This window comes from Cetorhinus maximus, chromosome 20 (genome assembly GCF_964194155.1).
Source record: "Cetorhinus maximus chromosome 20, sCetMax3.hap1.1, whole genome shotgun sequence".
Lineage (NCBI taxonomy): Eukaryota > Metazoa > Chordata > Chondrichthyes > Lamniformes > Cetorhinidae > Cetorhinus > Cetorhinus maximus.
The window spans coordinates 57296192-57322788 of record NC_135898.1 but is presented as its reverse complement, the minus strand read 5'-3'; the positions used below and the strand labels follow the sequence as shown (position 1 = coordinate 57322788).

Below are 26597 nucleotides of genomic sequence, written 5' to 3'. Positions count from 1 at the left end.
TCTCCATATTATTCACACGTGATTCCTCTGGCTCAGGGTATTAATTTAACCCAGGAAACACATCCTTTAACCATTGAAGATTTCCTCACTCTATTAGTTGTTCCTCACCTACCAATCCCCTCACCTAGTACTCCCTGACCAAGAGATCTTTGCTGTGCTGCTATTGAGTCACTGCAGTGTTTACCTTCATCTGGTATCTCTTGCCACTATTCCAGATAGAATCAGGAACTCCCTCTGAGAATTCCACAAGGATAGTGCAATCCATTGGTACATTCATATGATAGAACACTGAGATATCCCTTATCCTAGCTGAAGAATTTTTATAAATATTATATCATAAATTTCATTCTTGAGCGCACACATCTCCTTTCGTGATTCAAAAGCCCAAGTTTTTTTCCAGTTAATGCTAATGATACATAGTAATTTATTTATTTATTTATTACATCTTAAATTTTGTCCTCGCACACAACTACACTGAATTGCAATACTCTTGCATTCAAAAAATTCAGTTATGTAACCACCAGACCGGAACTGTAAAGTCAACTTCCCAGCAGGCAAAATCTAACACTGCATGATAAATGCCTTATTGTCTAACGATTGAGGCTTGCCAATTTTTAAATTCCAGTAGATTCACAGAAACCATTAAAAAATGCCTGAAGATGGGCACACAGCACGTAACTGCTTGTGCTTTGGCACAATTTTGACTCAGTCAGAGATGCCACAGAGTTACTGAGATGAAAACTAGAGAAATTTGCACTCGCACTGTAGGCCATATTGTGTTGAAGTCCAATGCTCACATCTGCTGTAAGGCAGAATACGAAAGTAAACAACAATGAGAGAGTTTGATGTAGGCACTGAATGACATAAGTAAAGTATTGCCATTCCCTCATATTAACATCTCACACTTTACAAGCACTTAAATGCCTGCATAATTATCAAATCAAACTTCTTGAAGCAGGTTGACAGAAGATAAGCTGGTGTTATTTCACAAATCACCATATGGTTGAGGAAGCTGACTGGGTTTATTTTAGTTCTTCATTCCAGAATAACCAAGCAGAGTATGAAATAATTTCTTAAATAATTTCGGATTTCACCTTCAACCTATTGTTCAGGAATTTACATCACATGTTGATCATTTTGTTTGAGGAACTTCATGACATCAGATCTAAATTAGCATTTCACTAAATTTAACCCACATCTCCTTGACCTATTCTCACAATTTAGTTTGAAGTAATTTTCTGATTCAACATTTTCCATGCCATTCACTCACAAACCTCTAAGGGTGGCTCCTCAATTATCTCCTTTCATGACTAAAAAGCCCAAGTTTTTCTAGTTTGGCTTCTTGAATCAGTAATGTAGTGCAATGATTAAAAAAAGAAAGACTTGCATTTATGTAGAACTTTTCACGACTGCCTGCAACCAATGAAGTACTTTTGAAGTGTGGTCACTGTTTTAATATAGGAAACATGGCAGCCAATTTGTACACGGCCAGCTCCTACATACAGCATTGTGATAATCACCAGATAATTTGTTTTTGTGATGTTGATTGAAGGATAAATACTGACCAGGACACTAGGAGTACCTCCCGTGCTCTCCTTTGAAATAGTGCCATTTTTAAACGTCTCAGCACCTCTGATAGTGCGGCAGCCCCTCACTACAGCACTAGTGTATCAGCCTTGACTTCTGTGCTTGAGCACTGGAATCCATTCTGTCACATTTTTAGAAAATTGGACCATTCAACTAGGACTCTCTTGCATGCGTCAATGCCTCACAGATTTTCTCCCTTGCCTCACTTAGCACTAGATATTATCTATTGCTAAAGATTTATTTGTTTTGAGTCTTTTATATCTAGGATTATATTTATATCTGTCACTAATTCCATTTGGTTCATTCTAGATTGGTGAGGGTATGAGTTCATGTAAATAAATGATTTACGACCCTAGTAAATACTTCAAGAAAAAATTGTTCAGTGTATTAACTTTTAAAAATTTATTCTTTTATGAGATGTGGGTGTCGCTGGCAAGGCCAGCATTTGTTGCCCATCCCTAATTGCCCTTGAACTGAGTGTCTTGCTAGGCCATTTCAGAGGGCAGTTAAGAGCCAACACATTACTGTGGATCTGGAGTCACATATAAGCCAGCCCAGGTAACAATGGCAGATTTCCTTCCCTAAAGGACACTAGTGAACCAAATGGGTTTTTATGACAATTGATAGTTTCAAGGTCACCATTTCTGAGACTAGCTTTCAATTCCAGATTTATTAATTGAATTTTAAATTCCACCAGCTGCCATGGTGGCATTTGACCCCATGTCCCCAGAGCATTAGCCTGGGCCTCTGGATTACTGGTCCAGTGACATTACCACTACGCCCCCATCTCCCCTCCTAGCCTGTGCCAATCCTTAGCTTCAGCCCTGTTTATATATTATAACTTCTTATCACTTCTCTGTTTCATTGGTATTATCATTTCTTAATGTTATGCTTTGTATCTGCATCCATATTTTCATCAAGACCCCTCTTTGCATATCTGATCACTCTTTTAATATGCTTCTGCATATGGTATTTGCCTAAGCGAACCTCTTCAGTTTCTCCTTATTGGATTTGTAGTGTTCTCTCTTCTTTCGTATTTTGTTGCTGATTAATTTGTTAAGCAATTTAAGATTACATTTGAGTCTAGGCCTGTCTGTTTCAGCTTTGTATTTATATCATACTCAACATGCTCAGCATTATACCTTTAAAGGGATTCCACCTTCTACCTGCTAAAATGTTGTTGAGCAAAGTTTCCCCACAGCTACCACCTATATCCTCAGAAATTTTGAAGTTCTCCCTTTTGGGACTGTTTACTTGATTGCAAAGGAAAATTTCTGCACCTCAGATTATGTTGAACCTGATAAATCTATAATCATCATCCTCAAAAGGTATCATAATTTCCACTTAGTGAGTTATTTGAGTCACCTACAATATAATAAGGTCCAAATGTGCATTATCTCTTGTGGCTTCCTTGCCACAGGATGTTGTGATGCCTTCAACTATTACATTTGCTGACCCAAACTCCTAATCATTTTTTTTTTGGGTATTCCCACTCTATATTTGGATGATTGGAAAATAATCTTGTCTTTTCATAAACTTGTACCTCATAATAGAACAATTTTCTCCTGTTTAATTTGTTAATATATGTAGAATAATCCATAGCTACCATTGGCTCATGAGATAAGAAAGCTCATGTCTCAAACTCACTAAAATATATTTGATAAAGTTATATATAAACTAAAACAATGACTGTATTATGCTATGTATTGTATGATACTGTAATTATAGACTTAATACATATAAATTGATAGCTAATATTCTAATTGATCATTTGTGTCAAAGTTAATTTAGGCCTAATATTTATGTATTAATTCCTTGAATACTCTTTATTGTAATGATTAAGCTTCATGGCAAGGCACAGCAGATCTACAAAACCTTTCTGAGCAGTAAGGCTGCAACACAAGTAAATGTGGAGGGACAGTCTCGTATCAGTGAGAGCATGCTGGCACAACCACACCCATTCATGTTTCAGAAACTGCAAGAACAGGTAAACTATTCCATGTTTATTTTTCTGGATAGCTAATTTTTGCAAGCGTTTATTGCATTTACCTTGAAACTATTTAATTGTAATGTTGAGGTTAAAAGGCAAACTGACTTTTTTTCAATCTCTGGCTCTTTGGTTTGTTGGTTGCCATATACTTGTGTTAACAGTGGATATGTAGATATTGATTGTAACATAATAAATATTTGACAGGATACCTATGTTTTCTAGAATGCTATTGGAATCTTGGTATGAAGTCAGCCCAAGTCACTGCTCCTATTAGAAATGAGCCTGCCTAGTCTCCAAGTCTGTGGACAGGTATTTGCCACAGAATGCCCATAGAAGTGGCTGCAAATGCCACTAATTTCAATGGCTTGACAAAGGGCTGATAACTGAAAATGGAAAAGTATTATGGAGGGGCTTCTCCCATCTGCTCGCTTTCTCTATAAGTTTCCGCAAATTCTCACCGCCTCTATTGGATTTGAAATTCTTATTTCACCCGGTTTTTGCCTTATCCCTAATCTCGTACCCTGCTTTGTACGCCTTTGCTGGTTTCTCCCTGCTTCTTGCCCCGCCTCACAGCTTCTCCCTATCTCAAAACAATATAACAACACTATAAAACAGAAAATGCCAAGACTTTCCATTTAAATATACGCAGCTGATTGTGTGAGATTTCTTTTCTAATGAAACAATGTAAGATTTTTTAGTAACAGAAAAATAATCATTAAGAACAACAGGTCTGTCCCTTTTATCAAGAAGTCAGCTTCGCGTGATATGAACACCATTCATTGACATCCATTTTGAAAACTAAAATTTGGCATTCTAATTTCAAAGAGCATGTGTCATGATTAATGCCATTTTGCATAGCACCTGCAGTTCTGTGTGTGTATGATATACATTGATGTAGATTCTTTTGGTTTCAGTTAGTATTTTTTAAAATGTCAAGTATTGAGATTGCAATGTTTTACATTTTACAATTGGACCTACTCATCTGTAGCTCTTGGGGAGAATTTTCTCCCCGTTGGGTGGGTAGGTCGGGAGCGGGCATGGGTGAGCACAGAGCCATTCACTGCCTGTGATGGGCTGTGCGCCGCCATTTTACGTGGGTGGGCCAGTTAAGGCCCTCCCAGCATGACACACTCCCGGTAGCGTTCAGCGCTACCTGTGTGGGTGGGGGGAGGAGGGAGAGTCGGGGCCTGCGCTCTTTCACGCACACGTGCAAAAGAGTGTGGAAATCTCCCTGAGGCAGCACCGTGCCTCAAGGAGATTAAGTGCAGTTGTAATGTTGGGAAAAAAATAAAAAATAAAATTATTCAGACAGTGTCACATGAGCTGGGACATGTTTATGAATTTTGATAATTTTTATTTAATTAATGAAGCCTTCATGAAACCTCATCCCACCCGTGGACGAGGTTTCATGAAAAATGCGAAGGCCGCCTGGGCTCTTCGCCTGCCCGCCAACCTTAAGGTTGAACAGGCAGCCCTGACAATTACGTTAATTAGTTTATTAATGGCCTTAACAGGCCTTTGACAGTTCGGCGGGTGTGCAGCCGACTCAGGTGCACGCCCGCCGAACGAAAGATCGGAGTGACGCGGGGTGACGTCGACATCACTGCGCGTCATATTACTCGTCGGCATGTGGGGCCCACCCCCATATGCCAAACAGAAAATTCTGGCCTTGTGTCTGGTATTGTTTATGTTTGTGATGGTATGTAAGCTTTGCTCTCACTTATTTGCGTAGGCATCAGTACTAAAGTTACCTTTTGTTTATAATGTGGGTTTAAACAAATATTTAAACAAATTCCTTTTCAGGCTTGCATAGAGCTTGAGATGTGCATAGATCTTAATTACATAAAAACAATTCATTTAACTTTCATGCTGAGGCTTTGCACTTGCACTTCCAGCTTTGATTCTCTGTCATACACCAGACAAAGTGACGGTCATATTTTCCTCTGTGAGACCCTTCATATAGAGTAGTTTATTTTATGTTAAAGAACATAGACAAATGCCATAGCAATTCCATTTTCCTGGATAAATTTATGGACTCGGAAATCTTTTCCTTGCAATGAATTCCAGGGGACTACAAAGTAAATACCAACCACAAACCTCTGTAAAATGTTAATCTTAATGAAAGCAACATTAAAATGTTTGCTGAAACATCTTGCTGAGTTGTACTACATCTCATCATGTACCAGTATGTGGTAGAATTCATGTTTGGTCCCTCCACTTTCCTCCTGTGCTATTGTTTCTAATAGATGAAATCCTTCATCGGAGTCAGGCAAGAGAAGCTTCACTTATAGGAGTGTCTGAGTGTCCAGGGCAATTCAGCTGAAATCCCTCTCTCACCCTTGCTGAGGAGAATCAGTGAACAAAGTCTTGCTACCTCTCACATTGTTGTGCATTTAGCAGCAGCCAATTATCCAGCAGTCTTTGCAGTAGCCTGTGAAGGGAACACCTGACTGTCCTTTGGGTCATGGGAATATGTGTGGCACAGGAGGAGCAATGGTGAAGAGACAAAAGTACTTCCAGATATCGCAGAAGATATGTTATTATTGGTCAATCTGGTGTCCCGTGTGAAGCAACAGAACTGAACTCATTTAATTGCAATGTATTCGGAGGATCAAATTTAATTTTAAAATCATTCCAAACTATTTTTGAACTTCTTTTCATTCAGGGGAGTTGGTGGCTTTTCTGTTTAATTCACTGTCTTGCACTAAGTGTTTAATCTTAGTTTATGCACTTATTGGCTCTTCAGCCAAGAATTCAAACAGAATATTTGCACAAATTAAAAGTGAAATAATTTAAAATGTAAAGTAAGGGTACATCTTTTCTAAAACATACTTGTTCAGCATGCAAGTTCTTTCAAAGCTACCTTGTACTTTTTAGGCAGTGCTGTCAGCCATCACTGAAATATGATATGTGCTGAAATACAGTTGAAATCTTTTGTGTTGAGAGGCGGTAAAGTGTTGATAACAGTGGAGCCAGTTTCTTTTCCCGTGTCTGCAATCTGCAGCAAATGGCTACTCAGAGAATGAATCACCTACAATGGCTTCTCTTCTCACTCCTGCGCATTACCTCTGGTGTCCACCAAGAATCTATCCTTGGCCCCTTACCTTTTCTCATCTACATGCTGTCCCTTGGTGACTATAATAGAACTGGATATAACTGTATAACAATATAACTGGACGCTTGCGTATTTTTAAACCTAAGCACATTCACAATGAGTTCCTTGGTTTATTTCTAATGTCTGTCTCATGTATTTCAGTTAGTGCCACCGTCATTGCCTGAAGTTCAGAGCGCTCCCATGATGCAGACTGGCAGTGACAGTACTGAAGCTTTGAATCATTTCCCTTTCCATTTTTGCTATTGGTCATATAGTAATCCAAAATCTAATTGGATTTTGGTGCTGTACTCTCAGCTGATAATATGATTACACTTTTTATTCTTGTTATTTAGGAACCAAGATAAAAATACTAAAAAAAACAGTTATAATTCTTCTGTAGTTTGGCATTGATGTGGTCTAAACAAAACGGCCATTTTGCCAATTTTTCCCATTCTGGCTGTGGTTTCTGCTTTTCTAGAATTGTCTTATATTTTAGTGTATTTAGTTTTTTTTATGGCTATCTGTCTAATTTGTCTTACCATTAATTCTTTTGTGAACTTTATTCTATCCTTTATTTTAGTAGTTTTTTTCTGTCCATCCTAAGCTTGTTTTTTTTTCATCTTGCCCTTTAAATGATTATTTTATAAAACATGAAAACTATTCCATAGAAATACACATACAAACTGAAAATGTAGAATGATTGCCTTCTGGATTGTAATGGAAAAGAATGTAAGAAAAATATAATCTGTGGAATGAGAAAATGTCATTCTGTTCAACTTTTATACTCTCTGAAAACAGAAATCCTGTGGAGTTGCTATTTAAAAGAAATTGTAGACACATTTTTTGCCCTTAAAAATGGCAGTTTTCCCCACAATTTAACTCTCCTATGCTGAGGATCCAAGAAGCACAGATGTTGCTAAAGGTTAGAAGTTAAATTGGAATAAACCAGTGTGTTGCATCAGTTTGCAATGTTGTAATTGGAATAGTTAAGCATCAGCTGTTCTTTTCTAAATCAGAATTGAGTTTTTAAAAAATATGCACTAAGCAATATAGTTTCTAGTTAAGTAGCTTCCACTTTAATGAATCACATAGCTCCGTAGGAGATAGAGGTGGTGGTGTTTGGTGACCTCATTGTTTGACGTACTGTTTTTATCTTTCAGATATTTACTCTTATGAAATATGACAGTTACAATCGTTTTCTGAAATCTGATTTATGCCAACAAGTCAAGCGACTGGAAGAAAGTGGAAAGAATTCCCCAGACACTGATGAAACTGTTCCAAAAAGGGCATCCAGGATTTATAATCGATAACTGAACATGTGGACTAGCTGCATAACAACAGTGTGCTTTCTTAGCTTTACTTGCTCGTGGACCCTAATGATGCCTATCTGGTTAAATGTTGACTGTATTGAAGAAAGGGATGTGTTTGTACTCTGTATATGATGGTACTGGGTATTCTCAGCTAAGGTGCATGTGTACACAACTATAGCACTGGAGCTGTGAACAATAGCACCTAAATTTCAGCATCAGGGTGGATGAGTAGACATTTTGAATTCTACCTCAGCCTCTCTGATGTGAAAAGCAACAGTATTCTCTTGTGGTTATGATTTTCTGCTACTACACCAAGATAGCCATCTGCCTTATACTGCTTTCACCACCTATTGCTGGAATTCATTACTGTTCAAGTTTCTGCACATGAAGACATTCATCAATTGCTTTAGACTACTGAATATCCTGAACTAAGAACTATTTAAAAACAATCACCATTCAACAAAAAAGCAGATAGAATTTCACTTGTATATGTTTTTCAATCATTTAATTTTATTCAATAAGCAGGCTCACTATCAAACTGGCAACATAGTGGATTATCATCATAAACCATAATAGAAACTATTAGTGCCTTTTCTGTTTAATGACATTTGATAATTTTAACAGTAATATGCTGTACCTTCATTACAATATGGTCCATGTGCCCGTTATAACAAGATGTGTACTGTGGTCAATTTTAACCAAATATAAACTAAAAACATTGGAATCCGAGTAGGTTTGTAATTCATAGACTAATAAGGGTGAATTGAGCTTTCTAATGAGGATGGACCTTATTTCAGATGAATCAATATGGAGATTACATTTAGTATCTTTACTTATCTGATCAAGTCAATGTGGCAAAATTATGCAGTGCAATATTAACATACAAAATTCCTTCAAAGAAATGTGATAAAGCTTTATTAAAATAGCACCAAGAATTTCATATGTGTTGGATGTTCATATTCAAATGCCATTTGCTGCAATTTTATCCCACTTGTATTTAATAATTCTGGTTGAAGAAAAGGGGTTATTCATTCAGCTAGCTGTCTGCAAATAAACAGACACCCACTGTACTGAATTAAGTGCTTAGAACTTATTTTTATTTCTAATTTGTCTTGTATTGGATAAGCTTTATAAGACCTATTGATTGCATCAAAGGCTATTGCAAGATGTATATAGCATAAATTTAGAATTAATGACTTTACTGGATCTTTCATCCCCAATAGCATTGTACTTACTCGTATGTGCTACTAAAAATCACAAGTGCTAGAAATCCAAATCTGCAGTTCTGGAAAGAGGTGATATGGTGAGAAGGCATAAGATGTATCATGCAATTTGGATGAAGTGACCTTAAAAGACCATTTCCATCATTCATGTTACATTTCCATTTGATGTTGCTGTTAGGATATTGTAGTCTTTGCATATGAAAACAAAACTACCAAAAGCACATGGCGGGCTCCACTAAACAAACTACATTTTACAAATAAAAGAATAGGAAAGCAAGATCCGTATTCAACTGCCTTGAATCCTTAAAATAGTTGCAAGACATGTCTGTTGACATGATGGCTGTCACACAAGTCTCAACAAGAAAACAGTCAAAATCTCAGGTCACATTCATGCTTGTGTTCTCCAGTAGTGTTGATGCTGAGGCTGATGTGTGCATGGAACATTCACCTACATTTATAATATTCGTTGATAGTTATGATGTTTGAGCTTTTAGTTGAGTCTATCTCTCCTTTTTGCTCCATAAGTATCAGACATTGAGCTTAGAAAATATTTTACTCCTTTGTGGATAGTAACATGCCAACGTAACTGATCAATGGTAGTGTGTTCCCAATCCTCTAATGGCATAACAAAGTTGATCAGATTTTGCTTTGGCATGTCCTTGAACTATTTATGTTGACCGGTTTTCTTAGGTTTACCTCCTTGACCTCACCACAAAAGAACTATTTTGGGAGCAATCTCAACCACTCGCATCACGTAGTCAACTCAGCACATTTGAGTCTTTATCAGCATTGCCTCAAAGTCAGTTGTGTTTGCCTGTGCCAGAATCTTCTTGCTGATTATCTTGTTTTGTCATTCAATATTCATGTGCTGTACAGGGGCAGCTGATGAAACCCATTCAGTTGTTTGATATGCTTTCTGGAACAGGCCCGAAACTCTTTTGATATCAGACAATAATGATTACTTTTAAGGTCTTTCAAATGTATACTATGTAATGATGTATAAAACAACTACAATATGTTTGTACATTTATGTTTTACTATACCTGGGAGGCAGGACTCCCTGGAATGATGAAATGTCTTGTATTGCCATGATGCATTGCACAATGCACTGGTTTGTGGTAAGCTTTGAAAGTTCTCATAATTTTAAAGAACCAAACTCATCATTGTCTTTGGCACATAAAGTCAATGCCAGTAGGAGTGCATGACCCATGGTATGATAGCCTATTTATTCTGTTGAAATCCAATTGTAAATTTTAATGGTAGTTAAGATGTGGTTAGCGCTAATTTGTTGTTTTTGACCTGATAAAGAAAAGCTGAGCTTTTTTTCTGCTGCATTGTGCTCCATTAATGATTCTGCTAGCCAATCTACTCCCAGGCCTCTATGAATGCCACTTTTTAACAGACTGCTAGGCGATGCAAAGGGTGATCCATTCATTCTTTGATTTACTTTCCCCCTTTCCTGTTAGGAAGTGCCAATTTTATACTTGATACTCCCTGCTTGAGATCAGGAACTCAATCTGTGGGGAATTGTGAGTGGAACTTACACCAAAGCACTGCGTGGCACACCAAGTTGGTACATTAACACACTACGCTGCTATACTGCTTTGAACTATCTTTCCAAAAACATGTTAAAGATCATGGTGACCACTTATATTTGTTGCAGACCATGGTATATCATTAATATAATCAATGGCTTAAAGAGTTGAAATTGCAGGTTTAGGAGGGACCTTCAGGACTAATTTATGATGTTCAAAATCTTACAAATATTTGAATTCAGGAGGATTTTAAGAATTATTTTTAAACAAATTCCATGTGTGTTGATGCTGGTTGTGTTTACATTAAAATATTTGTCAGTTAGTGTGACTAGTTTTTGTATTTGTATATAAGTCTTGTATTTGTTATGTTTGAATATTAAAATTCAATGTTGCCTTGCTAGTAAAGATTTCCCTGGTATTCTTTTTTCCACATTTGGATATATAATTATCTAACTACTGGTCCAGTCAGGAAAAGCAGCTCCCAAATTCATTTTAGAGATGTTAATAAACTGACTGAATAGATGTGCAGTTGTACAGTACACTGTGTTTGTTGGGTTTAAATAGAATACACCACCCTATCTGAAATTTTACGTGGATTCCAGTTTCGTTCTAGTTTTGCCACTTTGAACTAAATGTTAAAAAGTATGGAGTAAGTAATATGGGTTCAATTTTCCCCACAATTTTCTCTTCTTCATTGTTGCCTAGATAACTCCTGCTGAGATTAGGAATCCATTGTATGAAAACCATGTAGACTTTTTAAAAGATTCAGAAATGTAGGAATGGTTAAAATACAGGAATAATGTTTAGTGTGATTTCTACCTGATTGACAAAGCAAACTGTGTCTTTTTAACTTTAGACATCTCTTGGGATAGCTCACAAATAATGGGAAACCCATAATGTTTTTTCTTGTTTTTCATAAATCTATTTAAGCTATTTAAAATGTTTCTCCATTTGTTCCAGTGTTAATAGTTGTAGTCATGGCTAAACATGATTGATTAAAAACCTCCCATCTTCACTCTCAGAGTCTGCAGACAGTGTTGTTTTTGGAGTTCTTGTCTGGGTCTTTGTTAAGCACTGGGGAAAACATTTCAACTATGTAGAGGTGGAAGGAAGCTTTGAGCCCAAGCCAGAATCTGTCTTTCACTGGACTGGAGGTTCAGAATGGACTGCTTGTGCCCACTGTCTAAACTTATACAATCCTGAAAGCTTCCATCTCAAGCCCAAACTGATATTTTATTTAAGTAATGTTCAAATGTCACTTTTGCAGGCATTGTTGTATTCTGTATAAACCATTATTCAAAGGCAGTGATAAACATTTCAGACAACAATTTTGGTGTTTCATATTCCTTCTCCCATTTGTGATAATTGTATATTTTATCCATTACTGCTCCTGGGAAGTTTTATGTAGATATTTTGGGATGAATGCCAGTAGGAATTCTTCTACTGTTTAAGGGAAACAAGAAGTGAACCCTGCAAATTCATAAGTATATTTAGATAGCTGCAGTCTGTTAATAAAATATAGTAATTGTGACTTATTAAATAAACTTGATTTAGCAAAGGGCAGTGTTATAGGGACCTCCTGCAAGCAAAGCTATCTATTCAAACTTAGCAATTTGAAAGGAAGATATACATTTATATAGCCCTTTATTACATCTAGAAATATCTCCAAACGCCTCCCATGCAATGAATTACTTCGAAATGCACACAGCAAGGTCCCGCAAAGAACAATGGTGTTTCCATGGAAGAATCCCAGCAAAAATTCAACCCCAATGAAATGACTGATCAGTTAATCTGTTCTGGTGTAATTGGTTGAGAGAATATTATAGGCTAGAACATCCAGAAAACCTTGTGCTCCTCTTTGAATAGCACCCATGGGATCTTTAACAACAAATTATGTAATCATCCACATCTTTCTAATGTTGATCATTTTTTTAATGCTATCATGTTAATCTTCCTTATGATCCTAAATAAACTTTTTTTTCCCCCCCAGGTCCAGGTTTCATTTGGATTGATTTTTCAATTATCCTGAGCTATTACCTCATGAGTTGTTTTGAGCTCCTCTATTTTTTGAGAGCATTCTGCCTGTCTTGATGAAACAGAAAACTGGTTATGTTTCAGAATACCTTAGCAGAACAAGACTAAGCACGTTACAGACTCGCTTGGTGGAATAGGATATGAATCATTTTTCTTGGCAGGACATGAACCTCATTTCAGACTACTTTGGTGGGACAGGAAATGAGCCATTTTTCTGATTACCTTGAGAGGCTACTGGCGGTGTTTTACATTCCATCTGCATATAAATCTCTGGTGCAGCTCCACATCAATCCCAATGTCTGTCAATAAATACTTGCAAGTTATCTCCCTTTCAATTGTCTCTGTTCCTCTTCTAAAAAGTGGCACCTCCCACAAGACAGCATTCCTTCTTAGCATCATTCCAGGGTGCAATACCACAATTTTATTGATCACCATGTTCACTTTACACTGAAACTACAGAGCTTCTGAACTTTGACCTATCTTGATTTTCTGCCCCTGCCCACTTGGCAGATCTCGGGGGAGAGGGGTTTGCACAAAATTGATTAAGGATGTGCTCTACCTTTGCAGTCCCGAATTCAAGAAATAGCTGTTATTCCGTGGTATTGCCATTTTAATCGTAGAAGACAAGGCCCTAGAATCTAAACACATCACCAGGATAATTTGTCAAAAGTCAAAGTCAAAAACTTGACTCTGAACCTGATTCTCCAAAGTTCATGCATCCTGACCTTCCTTGAACAGTTATATATTAAGAAGTCAAACATGAGCATCAGGGCAGTTAAGAGGAAAGACAATGACCTGGATTTTGCGGTAGGAATAATGATTAGGCCATCAGTTTTCACCGCTATTAAGGAGCAAATTGTATAGAAACTGCAGGCATCTGCATTTCTGCTGTTAAATTCAGAAAGCAGGAAGTTGCTGTTGAGTTGCCCTGCACTTCCAGAATCTTTAACAGAATCTCATCAAGTGACTTGGCATTGTAGTACATGAAATGACATGAAATGGCAGTACTTACCCACTAGATGCTCATTAAACATGCCAGAAAAAGTTAGGGTGGAGTAAATTTTTAATGGTAAGGTTAGTCTTAATTACTGTCAAACAAGCTCTCTGCTATTGAAAATTTGCTTTCAATTGTGTGAACTCTAATACCTTCAAATTTTAATTATATTTGGAAATTTGTAAAAATTAAAACAAAAATTAACATTTTCTCCCTGTATATTTTACCTGTCATAATTCTGTCTCTCTTTCCTTTTCTTTATTTTCATTGAATTAAATATTCTAATTTAAATTTCCTGATTTGCAGACGGCTACAGTGGAGGGGGGGGGGGGCATTTAATTTGCCCACTTAAAGGCCTCATCCTGCTGCACTTGGTAATAACTTATTGGCAGGGGCGGGGTGGGGTGGGGTGGGGTGGGGGATTCGGCATTTGAAAAGCATGACAAGCAATCCCATACGGCGTTGCTTGCAGCCTCCAATGGGGAGGTGTCTTGTTCAAAGGCACTCAATGTCCGATTGAAGGACAAGCCATAGGGTAGGGGCGTGGCCCACTGAAAGCCACCCCCCGCCCTTGTGGCTGAATGCCTCCCTGTGTACCTCACTAAGGATTCTTCAATCTGATTGGCTAAGGAAACACACTGATGCTTATCCTGTCTCATGGGTTCCTGATCCCCTGCAGAGGATGCTGCCCTGTTTTGACTAATTACTGCACATAAGTGCAAAAGTCACAGATGGTCTGCGGGCAAGGGTAAGTGTAATGAATGGCTAGTACCATTTGTCCACTGCTGACAGCAAAATCTGTGCTCCTGTGTCTTCAATATTTCCAGAATTTTCTGTTTTATTACTACATTTTTCATATTGTTTTCCAGCCCTAAAAATGAGTGTACAGTGGTGTTGTGGTTATGTTACTGGACGACTAATCTAGGGGGATGGATTAATAATTCAGAGAATGCGAATTGAAATCTTGCTGTGACAATTTGAGTTGTGTTTAAAAAGCTGGTATAGCCCTTGGAGTTGGCATTAACATGATTTGTCCACTTTACTTGATGGATGGTAAAACCAAAAGCAGGAAATATCCATTTAGTAATGGTTAGCAGTTGCATTCAGAATCTCATCACTAAGGTAATTGCACTACAATTCCAAATGCAAACAGCTGACTGAAACTGCTTGAAGAACGGATTTTGGCTGAAATCAGCGAACCCTTTTAAACTAGCATGTGCAATACAGATTTTTAACAAGGCGTGAACTGCTCGTTGAAATTGATCGAAGACCCTATTTTTTCCTGAAATTGGCGGAACTATTTAAATCAGTAAGTACAGGCTAAGTAATTATTGAACTACCCAAAATAGTCAGCACACTTAATATGTTCTATGTGACACGTTTGTAATTGACTCTTGTGGTATTGGAAATGGTTAGCACTATTTACCTGATATATACGTAAGCTCTTGCCAACTGTGGATGATGTAAATGGTAGGGACTGTATCAGTAAAAGTGACGATGGAGCTGTCAGATTGTCATAAAACCACTGATGTTGTTTAGGGAAGGAAACCTACCTTACCCTTACCTAGTCTGCTACGTATGTGACTCCAGCCTTACTGCCCACTGAAGTGCTCAGTTGTATCAGTTCACTGCACCACATGATTCACAAAGAAAGCTCTTCACCATCTTCTCAGGGCAACATGACATGGGCAATAAACGTTGACATTGCCAGCTACACCTCTATTCCCAAGAAGGAATTTAAAAGAAGTAACTTAATAATTTTGGTTTATAGACGTTAACATGCAGTTTGTGTGGTAATAATCTCATACACTCCCTTCGCCACCCACACCACCCTCCCCCACAAAAAAATCAGTCTTTCAGATGTCTTTAATTTTATCAGCAGAGGTTTTGTGCAGGAACCTGAAAATAGTGTCAGGGAAACAGCTGCTGTTCTGTGAAGATGCCTGCTAGCACATGTTGCGTCTCACTGAGGACTGATTTATAAAAGAGACCATTCTTTTAGCTGGACTACATGTGCTGACATGCAGTTTAGTTAGAGCAGCATGGGTATAGATTTCATAGCTATAACAAATGTTCAGTATGAAATGGATACAATATGAGGATGAATGCTAAGGCTGTTAACCCTATTGGTACTGAAATTCCTTCACCATTATCAAAATACATTCAAATTCCCTGCCATATAGCTTTAGAAATTCTTAATTATTTAATTCAGATTATTGAGTTTAGTAAAGGGAAAGATTTCACAGCATCATACAACAGTGGAGAAATTGAATAACTTAGCAGAGTACAAAAGTATGGGTGCAGTGTCCAAATGAGGAGAGAGAAAGAGGAAAAAGAGAGAGAGAGAGAAGAAAGAGACAAACAGATAGAAAGAATGGACAAAGGATTCACAGCAAATATGATCCCAGGATTGAGTCAATTCCACAACAGGTTCAGCTACCGGGTTATGTTGGGTGTGTAGTGCATGAGAAGGGTGGGCTTAGCTGTATCTGAGATGTCCCATGTAGGCCAGGACATAGAATCATCAGCTATGCATTACCAGTGCAGTGCAAGTCACCACCTGTATGTATATTTTTCAATCCTCTTGGCATACATGCTTATTCCATTTGCCAAAGCATTTGCCCCTTCTGCATTGTGATGCTTGCACGTTGCTTGTGGATCTACCCTACTGTTTAATGCTCCCTTTACTGAGGAATAGCACTAGTGAATAGCTACTCAACCAACTAGAAGATTATGTGGGATACAGAAATCTTATCATCTGTGTCATATCCACTAATAATCAGAGGGTCAGGCAGGCCTGGGAGACTTGTTATGTGCCGGAACAATTGGTGGCAAATCCGGAAAATGTTGTCTGATTTGCAGTAAAGTGTCAAGGTGAGAAACAAGGATGACTGACTGTATAAAAGAAAGCCTGCCAATTGTCAGTTTTCAAAACTTCCATGAAACATTCTATCATGTCCCTAAGACATGTAAGAGATCATAAACTGTTAAATCAAACCTACTGCTTGTTTAAAAAATAGACTTTGCTGAACCAAAAGATGGCTGTTACAGGTCACATGATTCATAAGTTGGCTACAGTTTCTGGGAATTTCCAACAGCAGTTACGGGACAAAAAGCTAAAACCTCATCCTTGTGGAATCTCACACTTCTCAATCAATTACTATCAATGAAATCAGGGACCAGCAGGCAACTTGTCTCCCCCAAGGGGGAGCCATTGAAACTCATTATAACTGCAGAGGTGCCAAACGCCTACATCTAACTCCTAAGGTACACAATAGATTTTGACCAGAGGCATAGAAACTGCTTGTTATCCTGCAACTGATTCATTAAAGAGCCACATCACATGATCTAAGCTTCTGGTCTTTGGAAAGTTTTCATATTACATTTTAAGACTTGCAACTCAGTCCACTGTCGAAACTCCAGCCTGCAAACATCAAAGAAGGACTCAAGGCTGACTGCTAGCCTGCATCAAGTCTAAGCCTCCTTGAACCCTGTTTCTCTGAAAGACTCCTGCCGTTGCCTGTCGAGCAGACCAAGTTTCTGGATACCAACCTCATCTCACTGCATCACCATCAACTTTAAAGGAATTCTGCAAAATCTTGCTTCAACTAGCTGAACTGTAGCCCAACCGTGAAGGAATCCTCACTGGACTCTGACTTCCTGGACTCTGACAATCACTCACATCAACATCTGTGGTGCTTTTTTTAAAAAAGTTATTCATTTCTGTAAAAATTCCTCTTTCCTTGCTTCTTATTGTGTACTTGTGTGTGTGTATGAAGTTGCCACCATTCCCCTGATTTGAATGTGTGAATTAACTATACTTTTAAAATTGACCTCGTAAACAGACGGTTTGGGGAAACACACCACAGCCTATTTCAAAACTTAATACACCTCTGCTTATCGACAGGCAGCAAGAAAAGTGAAGTTCAGTTTTGCCTCCCTCCCTTGTCTGTAACAATTCAATAGGCTAGTTACTTCATAATAACCAAGTATACAGTCATAAAACTGTTACTGTTAGAATACCAAACAGGGTCCTCTCATCAGTGATCCTCAATACAGCATTCAGTAATTGAAGCAGATATTATCCCAGGAATGATTTAACTGATTTAGAGGAAGATGAGATTGATTGACTTCACATGAATGCGTAACAGGTAGAATTAAGAGCTGATGACAGTGTACCAGCTGTTAATGGAGTTCTAGCATTGTTATGATCCCTGTTGAGTTACTTTGGGATTCAGACCCCAAAGGATCAGTTATGAAATAGTTCAGGACCATGGGCAGGATTTTCGCGTCATCGGGCGGGCATGGTGGGTGGGTCCGGGGGCGTCTGGGAAACGGGCCACTGCTCACGATCAGCCCCCAACCGCAATTTCATGCTGGCTGGCCAATTAACAGCCAGACAACGTGAAAAGCACGCTGAAAGACCCAGTGCTGCTGAGGTGGGGGGCGGGAAGAGGACAAGTGTTGAAGTTGGCGCGGACGAGGGAGAGTGCGTACTGAAAGCTCCCTGAAGGCAGAGAGCTACCCCAGGGAGCTGAAGAATTTTAAAGTCAAAAATAAACATTATGGAATTCAGAAAAAAATTTCCACCCACAAGAATCATTAACCTAAACATATTGATGATAAAAATTCTGCCCAAGCATTTTGTTTTTTAAAAAATTAATATCAGAAACCTCATCCCGCCCTTGGATGAGGTTTCCTCAAAAATCCAAAGGCCGTCTGACCAATTCGCCCGCCAGCCAACCGTAATGTTGGATGGGCAGCGGAAAATCCAGGTTTAATTAATACATTAATGGCCTTAATAGGCCTCCTAATTGCCGGCAGGCGTGCTGCCGACTCTCACATGCGCCCGCCAACCGAAATATCATGCGAGTGCAGGATGACATTGGGACGTGCGCCCCACGTCATCACATGATATTTCAATGGGTCCAACAGTCACTTGTCCCTTTCAGAGCATTACATCAGGATTGCCTACTAGTTGGATGAAATTATGCAGTAAGAGTTCTTTACTTGATTGGCTGCTTTCAAGCCCCTTACAACATTGGTCTCATTGGTATTTGCAGGGCTGAACAACCCCACAGAAGACTTCAGTGACCTTTTTGACGGCGCAATGGACTGTGTCCAGGAATATGCAGGCAGTTCTTCTCATGGAATTACTGTGCACATGCAGCACTACACTATCAGTTCCCCTAGGGACAGAGTGCAAAGCACCCCATGAGGCAGTCCAAATATTATAAATATTGTCTCAACATACCAAGTGCCTTTCAATAAGGTTTCTACGCTTTCTATGACATGTTCTTTATTATTGGGTTTTTAAGCAGCATGCGGAATTGACACTTTTTAAAATGAATAATCAATATCTCTATGGAGCCAACCAATCACTCTGTTCTTGTCCTTGAGTAAATAGAAACTTGGGATTTACTCCTTGTAAGTCCTCTATTTATTGTCTGGGGATGGGTTCAAATCCCACTACCACAGAGGTTGGTGGAATTTAAATTCAATTAATAAAGTCTGGAATATAAAGCTGGTCAACTATGATTGATTTTTGTAAAAGCTGCCATCCTTCCCCACATATTGGAAGCAAAAAGAAAGACTTGCATTTATATACTGCCCTCAGGCCTCCCCAAAACTCTTTACACCCAATGAAGTGCAGTCACTCTTGTATTGTAGGAAATGTAGCAGTTGATTTACATGTGGCTCCAGATAAAGAAAAATAAGGGGCAGTCGATGGTGACCTGAATGATAGGCAATGCCACATTGATCTAAAAGCAGTGTGGCTGTCCTGTTGCTGTTGCAACATTGCTAAATTTAATGTCGTCAGCAACATGTCAAGCCAGGGCATCAGTAACCTTGATTACACAATAGTAATTCTCGTCATTGCCTAGATGGAGCCTATGGGGAAAAAGTTGAATGCTGTTGAATGGTTCTAAGTCTGATTCCCAGAGATGGCGCAATTCATTAGTGGCATTCTTAGCCAAGTGAGGTCTCCTTGCATATTTCTCTTCTATGAGATTGAAAGAGCTCTATTGCCTGTGGTAGATATACTGCCTAGGGTAATAGTGGAACACAGCAACACAATAAAAAAGGAGCATGGCCCTTCAAGCCTGCTCTGCCATTCAATATGACCATGACTGACCTTGGACTTCAACTCCACTTCCCTACCCATTCCCCATGTCCCTTAATATCCTGAGAGACCAAAAACCTGTCTTTCTCAGCCTTAAATGTATTCAATGATGGAGCATCCACTATCTCTGGGGCAGAGATCTCCAAAGATTTACAACCATTTGAGTGAAGTAATTTCGCCTCATCTCAGTCCTAAATAATCGGCCTCTTATCCTGAGACTGTGTCCCTGTTTTTTAGACTCCCAACCAGTGGAAACAATCTCTCAGCATCCGCCCTATCAAGCCCCTTCAGAATTTTGTAGGTTTCAATGAGATCGTCTCTCATTCTTCTCAACTCTGGAGAATATAGACCCAATTTGCTCAGCCGCTTATCATAGGACAACCCCCTCATCCCAGGGACCAATTTAGTGAACATTCACTGTACTGGCTCCAATGCAAGTATATCCTTTCTCAAATGTGGAGAGCAAAACTCCATACATTACTCCAGATGTGGTCTCACCAAAACCCTGGACGACTCTAGCAAGACCTCATTATTCCTGTACTCAAACCCCCTTGCAATAAAGGCCAACATGCCATTTGCTTGTTGTACCTATATGTTAACTTTTTACGTTCCTGTATGAGCATACCTAAGTCTCTTTGAACATGCATGCTTACAAGTTTATAACCTTTTAAAAAATATTCAGCTGTCCTATTCTTTTGGCCAAAGTGAATAACTTCACACTTCCCTACATTATAATTCATCTGCCATCTTGTTGCCCACCCACATAACCTGTCTATGTCACTTTGCAGCCTCTCTCTGTCCTCCCCACAGCTTATCTTTCCACCCAGTTTTGTATCATCAGTAAACTTAGATACATTACTCTCTGTATCTTCATCTAAGTCATTAATATAAATTGTAAATAGCTGAGGCCTCAGAACTGACCCCTGTGGTACTCCACTATTCATTGCCTGCCAAGTTCAAAAAGCCCCATTTATGCCCATTCTCTGCTTCCTATTAGTTAACCAACCCTCTATTCATGCTAATATATTACCTCCAAGTCCATGTGCACTTAACTTGCCTATTAACCTTTTGTGTGGCACATTATCGAAAACCTTTTGGAAATCCAGGGGAAGAATTTTCTCCCCATCAGGGTTGTTGGGTGGGAGCAGGCGCGGGCAGGTGTGGAGCGGATCGCCACCCGTGATTGGCTGGGGGCCGCCATTTTACGTGGGCGGGCCAATTAAAGCCCGCCCAGCATGATGCGAAAGAACGCAGAAATCTCCCTGAGACAAAGAGCTGCCTCAGGGAGATTAGTTGAAGTTCTGAAAATTTTAATAAAGAAAAAAAAATTAAGACATGCCTCCTCATGTGAAAGTATCACATGAGCTGGGACATGTCTATGAATGTTATTAAAAATTTTCATAAAATTTTAAATACCTTCATGAAACTTCATCCCGCCCATGGATGAGGTTCCATGATAAGGTTGGACGGGCAGCTCTGTTAAGTGTTTTAAATGATGTTTAAATGGCCTTAATAGGCCTTTGACAGTTCGGCTGGTGCGCAGCCAACTTGGGTGCACGCCCGCTGAACTGAAAATCTGAATGATGCATGGTGACGTCAGGACACACGCCCGATGTCACCGTGTGTCATTTTATGCATTGGCAAGCGGGCCCTACCCTCACTCACCGACCCGAGAATTCTGGCCCAGGTGTACTACACATACTGGTTCCCCTTTATCTATGCTACTAGTTACATCCTCAAAAACCTCCAATAAATTTGTCAAACAGAATTTCCCTTTAGTAAAACCATGTTGACTTGTTCTAATCATACTGTGCTTTTCTAAGTGCATTGTTAAGACTTCCTTAATAATCGATTCCAGCATTTTCCCAACAACTGATGTTAGGTTAACTGACCTATAGTTCCCTGTTTTCTCTCTCCCTCCTTTCTTGAAAATCAGATAACATTTGCCAACTTCCACTCTGATGGGACTGTTCCTGAATCCAGTGAGTCCGGTGGGCCCTATACGTCAATACTTGTTGCATCATCCAACACGTGTACTAACTCTAATGGAACACTTATGATTGTAATAGTAAAGAGTTAACGAATGATATCCTCTGCGCAATAGAGTTAGTACATGATAAATATATATTAATCTGAAGTAGTAGTATATTTTCATGAACAGATGTCACCTGATACCTGTCAATTCTTGGAGAGCTAGAGTGCTTCTTTGACATTTATGTTACCTTCACCTCCATGACTGGTTCTTGATTGATGAAATTAAGTGATCGTACACAAATATAGTGATACCACAGTTGTACATTGCATATGGAGGAACAGGTAATATATTGTTGGTAGCTCAGCTGGTAGCACTTAAACTCCTGAGTCAGAAGGTTGTGGGGTCAAGCTCCGCTCTAAAGATACAAAAATCTAGCTGACAAGCCCAGTGCGGCATTGAGGGAGTGCTGCACTGTTGGATAAGCTTGCTAGTAATGTGCATGTGCTGGAATTGTTATAAGGACAATGGGTGATTTAATTGGAAAGCTTGTATTAACTTCCTTCCTGATAAATAGTAAAAGACATGTAAAAGCTAGCAGCAGTCCATGCCTCAGATCGGCAGTAGTGATGGCTATTTGAATAGTTTCAATTTTGGGTTTGGAGCCAAGATTCTCACATCTGAATCTTGAATTATAGCATTAAAATATGCCAGTCAAAATGATGGTCTTACGTATGCTCCTTATCAGAGATAATACTGCTCTGTAAACTTTCAGACTGTCTTCAACCACACAAAGGAGCATGAGCAACGATACCTCGTATCCTTGAATGATGCTACAGATTTTTATCGGTATTTAGCCGATTCATAACATTTCTTATAAACAAAATGGAGCATTGTTTTACTTAACATTAAAACCAGTATTCTATCATTAAACAATGGTTGAGGGCCTGGGTGATTGCGAGTGTTAATGAGCTACAAAGAGAGAGAGAGAGAGAGAGAAAGGAGTCATCATCACACTATTATTTTTGCCATTTTAGTTTCCTGTTGCTCACATCATACAGTATGAAAACAGTACACAAATAAAGTTGGATACAAATTTTCTTCTACAGACTTTCTTCTGAACTGATATTGTCTGGATCGAAAAGCCTTCTGCAAATTGGGCCAACAGATGGTTTCTTCCCACGGAGCCAAAAATGGTATAAGGTGGACAATTTCAACACCTATCTTTGATTGATTGCCCATTTCCAGCTTTCATTCAGGAAATGCAATGATTGTTCATTATAACTAACTGAGTAATTGGAAATAATTTTCATGATCTCCACCCGGCTGGAATGGAATGATAGCAGGTCAAAAATGGCAGTGCACTACTTAGCTCCCCATTAAACTCCCATTGTTGTCAGGGCTTTCAAGAGGGAAGCTTAAGCACCTGTGTAACTCAAAAAGGAGCTAAATTTGTGTCAGCCATGGCTCAGTTGGTAGCACTTAAACTCCTGAGTCAGAAGGTTGTGGGGTCATGTTCCACTCTAAAGATACAAAAATCTAGCTGACTCACTTAGTGTGGCATTGAGGAGGTGTTGCACTGTTGGAAGCATTGTCTTTCAGACGAGATGTTAAACTAGGCCCCATCTGCTCTCTCAAGTGGATGTAAAGATTCCACAACACTGCTTTAAAAAAGAGCAGGGGGTATATTCCCAGTGATGTAGCCAATATTTATCCCTCAGCCAACAGATGACTGTATCTGGTCATTATCACATTGTGGGAATGTGCTGTACACAAATCAGCTGCTATGTTTCCTACATTACAAGAGTGACTATGTTTCAAAGAGTACTTCATTAGGTGTAAAGAGCTTTGGGAAGGCCTGAGGTCACGAAAGGCACTTTATAAATGCAAGCCTTTCTTTTAAGTTTTCCATTTTACTACCAATATGCAAATATGATCCTACCCCGATATTATTTTGAAACACCAATGGCCATAGACCACTCTGAAACCATTTTATTAAAGAGATGCTCCTCCTGGCCCCACAGAAATCTTCTGTCCCCATGTCTGGCCTGTCAGTGCCCCACCCCACATCCCCCTTATCCCCTAGAAAACAGTTCTACCTTAGCTCCATCTTGGGGTCTCCCTCTGTCAATAAGTGGCCTGGCCATGAAAAATGGCTTGAGCCTCTCTTCAGGAGCTTCAAGCTGAAGGTTCAAGCCCTCCTTCTGTTGTCCACCCAAAGTCTGCCCAAAGTTAGAATTTTCCCCCTTGGCTGAACCATATATTCGAAAAAAGTATGCAAAAGAGATTAGATTTTGGCAGTTTTGAGATTACAACCTAACTAATAATAAAACTGGGACACTTGCTGCTCGTGTAAGAAACAGTGAATCAGATATTCATCTGATAATGGTGGAGAATTGTTTTAACAGAAGGAAGGAGGGTTTGTGGTGTATCCTTTTGTGGGAGTTCTCATTTGTAGTTTCAATTTTAATAAAACTGAAAAAGGAAACAGCCTTAATGGTTGCACAATACTGTAACAAAAAATTGCCAGTTTTTAACGAGGAAATCTACCAGAAGTAATCCTGATTAATGACATAACATTAATAATTAGATTCAAACACTTAATCAAACGATTAATTTGTATAAATTTAAATTCTGTATTTTTAGGCTGGCCATTACTCCAAAATTTAAAATGCATGACATCCCCTTTTTAGGTACCAAGATCCCTCAGCCTTTAACCGCAATGTAGTTGAGATTTTGAACCAGCAGTCACACAAATATTTCCTGTGGCATTTTGCTGTTGCTTTATTTCTGACATTGTTATTTAGGTGCATGGTTTGTTTTCTCATTCACTGGTAGGGGCACTGTCTTTTAAGATAAACTTTAGCCTTTGGTAAATCTGGCGTCCTTTATCAGGATACATCATGCTTCTGACCAAAGATTAACATCCTGTAAGTCTCAAGCAAAATGAAAGACAATTTACCACATGCGTGAGGTGAATTCACTGTGGGAAGACAATATAAAGTGATGCAAACTGGATATTTAGATTTAGTTTTTTTTAAAAATAAGCTATAATCAGATCAAATCTGCTGGTGGGTCCTGGAACCAGAATATTAAACTGAGGCCCCATCTGTCTGCTTAGTTGGATGTAAAATTCCACAGCACTATTTTAAAAAAGAGGAGGGGAGTTATCCCTGGCACCCTGGCACCCTGGCCAATATTTATTCCTCAATCAACATCACAGAAAACAGATCATCCGGTCATTATCACGTTGCTATTTGTGGGAGTTTTCTGTGTGAATTTTGGCAGCCGCATTTCCTACATTATAACAGTGATGACATTTCAAAAGTACTTCATTGGCTGGAAAGCACTTTCAGACTTTGATGGTCATGAAAAGCGCTATATAAATGCAAATCTTCCATTTTTGTATGTGAACTCTGAGATGTGTCGCAAAGAAAAGGGATTCCATTACCTCAAGGTCCAACTGCTGTGTGACCATATGTAATGTATCATGTAGGTCAATGCCTGGTATCCTGGCATTTGTCATGATGGCTTAATTTTGTGCCAGCCCAGTGTACCATCTGCATTTGTGCTGCCACAACAAGCCAAAGGGCGGCTATAGGTGTGCAAGGGCTATCTGCTGGCTACGTGGCTCAAGGTTCCAGTACACAAGCTATGTACATGCAACATGTATATATTGAAAGGCATATGGCCACATGAAATGTGATCAAGTGGACTGTTGGCATGCTTAAACAATGCTTTCACTGCCTGGAATGTTCTGGAGGAGTCCTTCAGTACTTCTCCTTTAAAATAGTGCTGTGGAATTTAAATCCAACCAAGCAGGTGGATGGGATGTCCAGGTTGGTTATGGTCTGCTCCGTGCAGCACAATCTCCATTATGAGGGCACTGACCTGGTCACCTGGTATACAGTGAGCAGCTGAGGAGGAGAAAGAAGATGAGAAGGCAGCCAACACATCCTCATTCGGGCCAGGCTGCCTGTGAGCAAGCCATCCAAGTGCAATATTAGTAAACATAACCCCATTCACCAACAGTGCCACACCTTACCCTCCCTCTGTTACTGATCATCACAGTGTCCTCCTGGCTACAATACAAAAATAAAAGCCAGCACAAAATAAACACCCCAAACCCAAATTTATAAATCAAACCATCCAAAAATGCATTTGATAGTCAACTAATTACCCTTGTGCTTTCCCTTAGTGCTGATCCTTCATGTGCCTTTGTCTTAGCGTTCCATGCAGTGATACCCCAGTGGCTGCAACATTGCTCATGGAAGGTTACTGACTTTCAATGGAGGAGTCTGCAGGTGGCTTGCAGGACAACCTCGAGCAGCTCTGCCCTAGAAGGCCTGGATTCGGACTGCACCATCGCAGCATTGGTGGCACCAGTCTGGGCTGGCTGACAGACAATATCAAAGGCACCAGCGGAGTGGCAGTGGTGGGAGGACAAATGCTGTCATCCTGAGAGTGGACAGCAGGATTGTGTTCCGAGAAGCCACTGCTACTTCCCTGGACTGGCGCCTCAACAACTCCCAGCCATGTGCTGGCGGACGGATTGTTGGACTGCTGTGGAACTCTGAAAGCATCTTTGAACATTGGTACCTGCAGCTATGATGGCAGCGATCTGCTACTTTTGTCCACTGTCCTGGTCGCAGGCCACTTGTGCCTGGTGTCTCACCACATGTGGATTCTACCTCCAATCTACCCTCTGAAGTGCACTTGGGGTAAATATCTGAG

The 26597-nt window shown here is 39.4% G+C and overlaps 1 protein-coding gene and 1 long non-coding RNA gene across 2 annotated transcripts in view; one reads left to right on the top strand and one right to left on the bottom strand.

Annotated features, from left to right (window-relative positions):
• The window catches only part of LOC144694393 (regulator of G-protein signaling 10-like), a 52649-nt gene extending 43593 nt beyond the window's left edge, over nt 1–9056 (top strand). Inside the window, exons 4-5 of the mRNA XM_078564743.1 lie at nt 3431–3574; nt 7832–9056. Coding sequence (XP_078420869.1) covers nt 3431–3574; nt 7832–7981 — 294 coding nt within the window. The 3' untranslated portion in view covers nt 7982–9056. The remainder of the gene's footprint in view (nt 1–3430; nt 3575–7831) is intronic.
• Nucleotides 1–26597, bottom strand: part of LOC144694402 (uncharacterized) — a 1120079-nt gene that overhangs the window by 134027 nt on the left and 959455 nt on the right. The gene's annotated exons all lie outside the window — the stretch shown is intronic.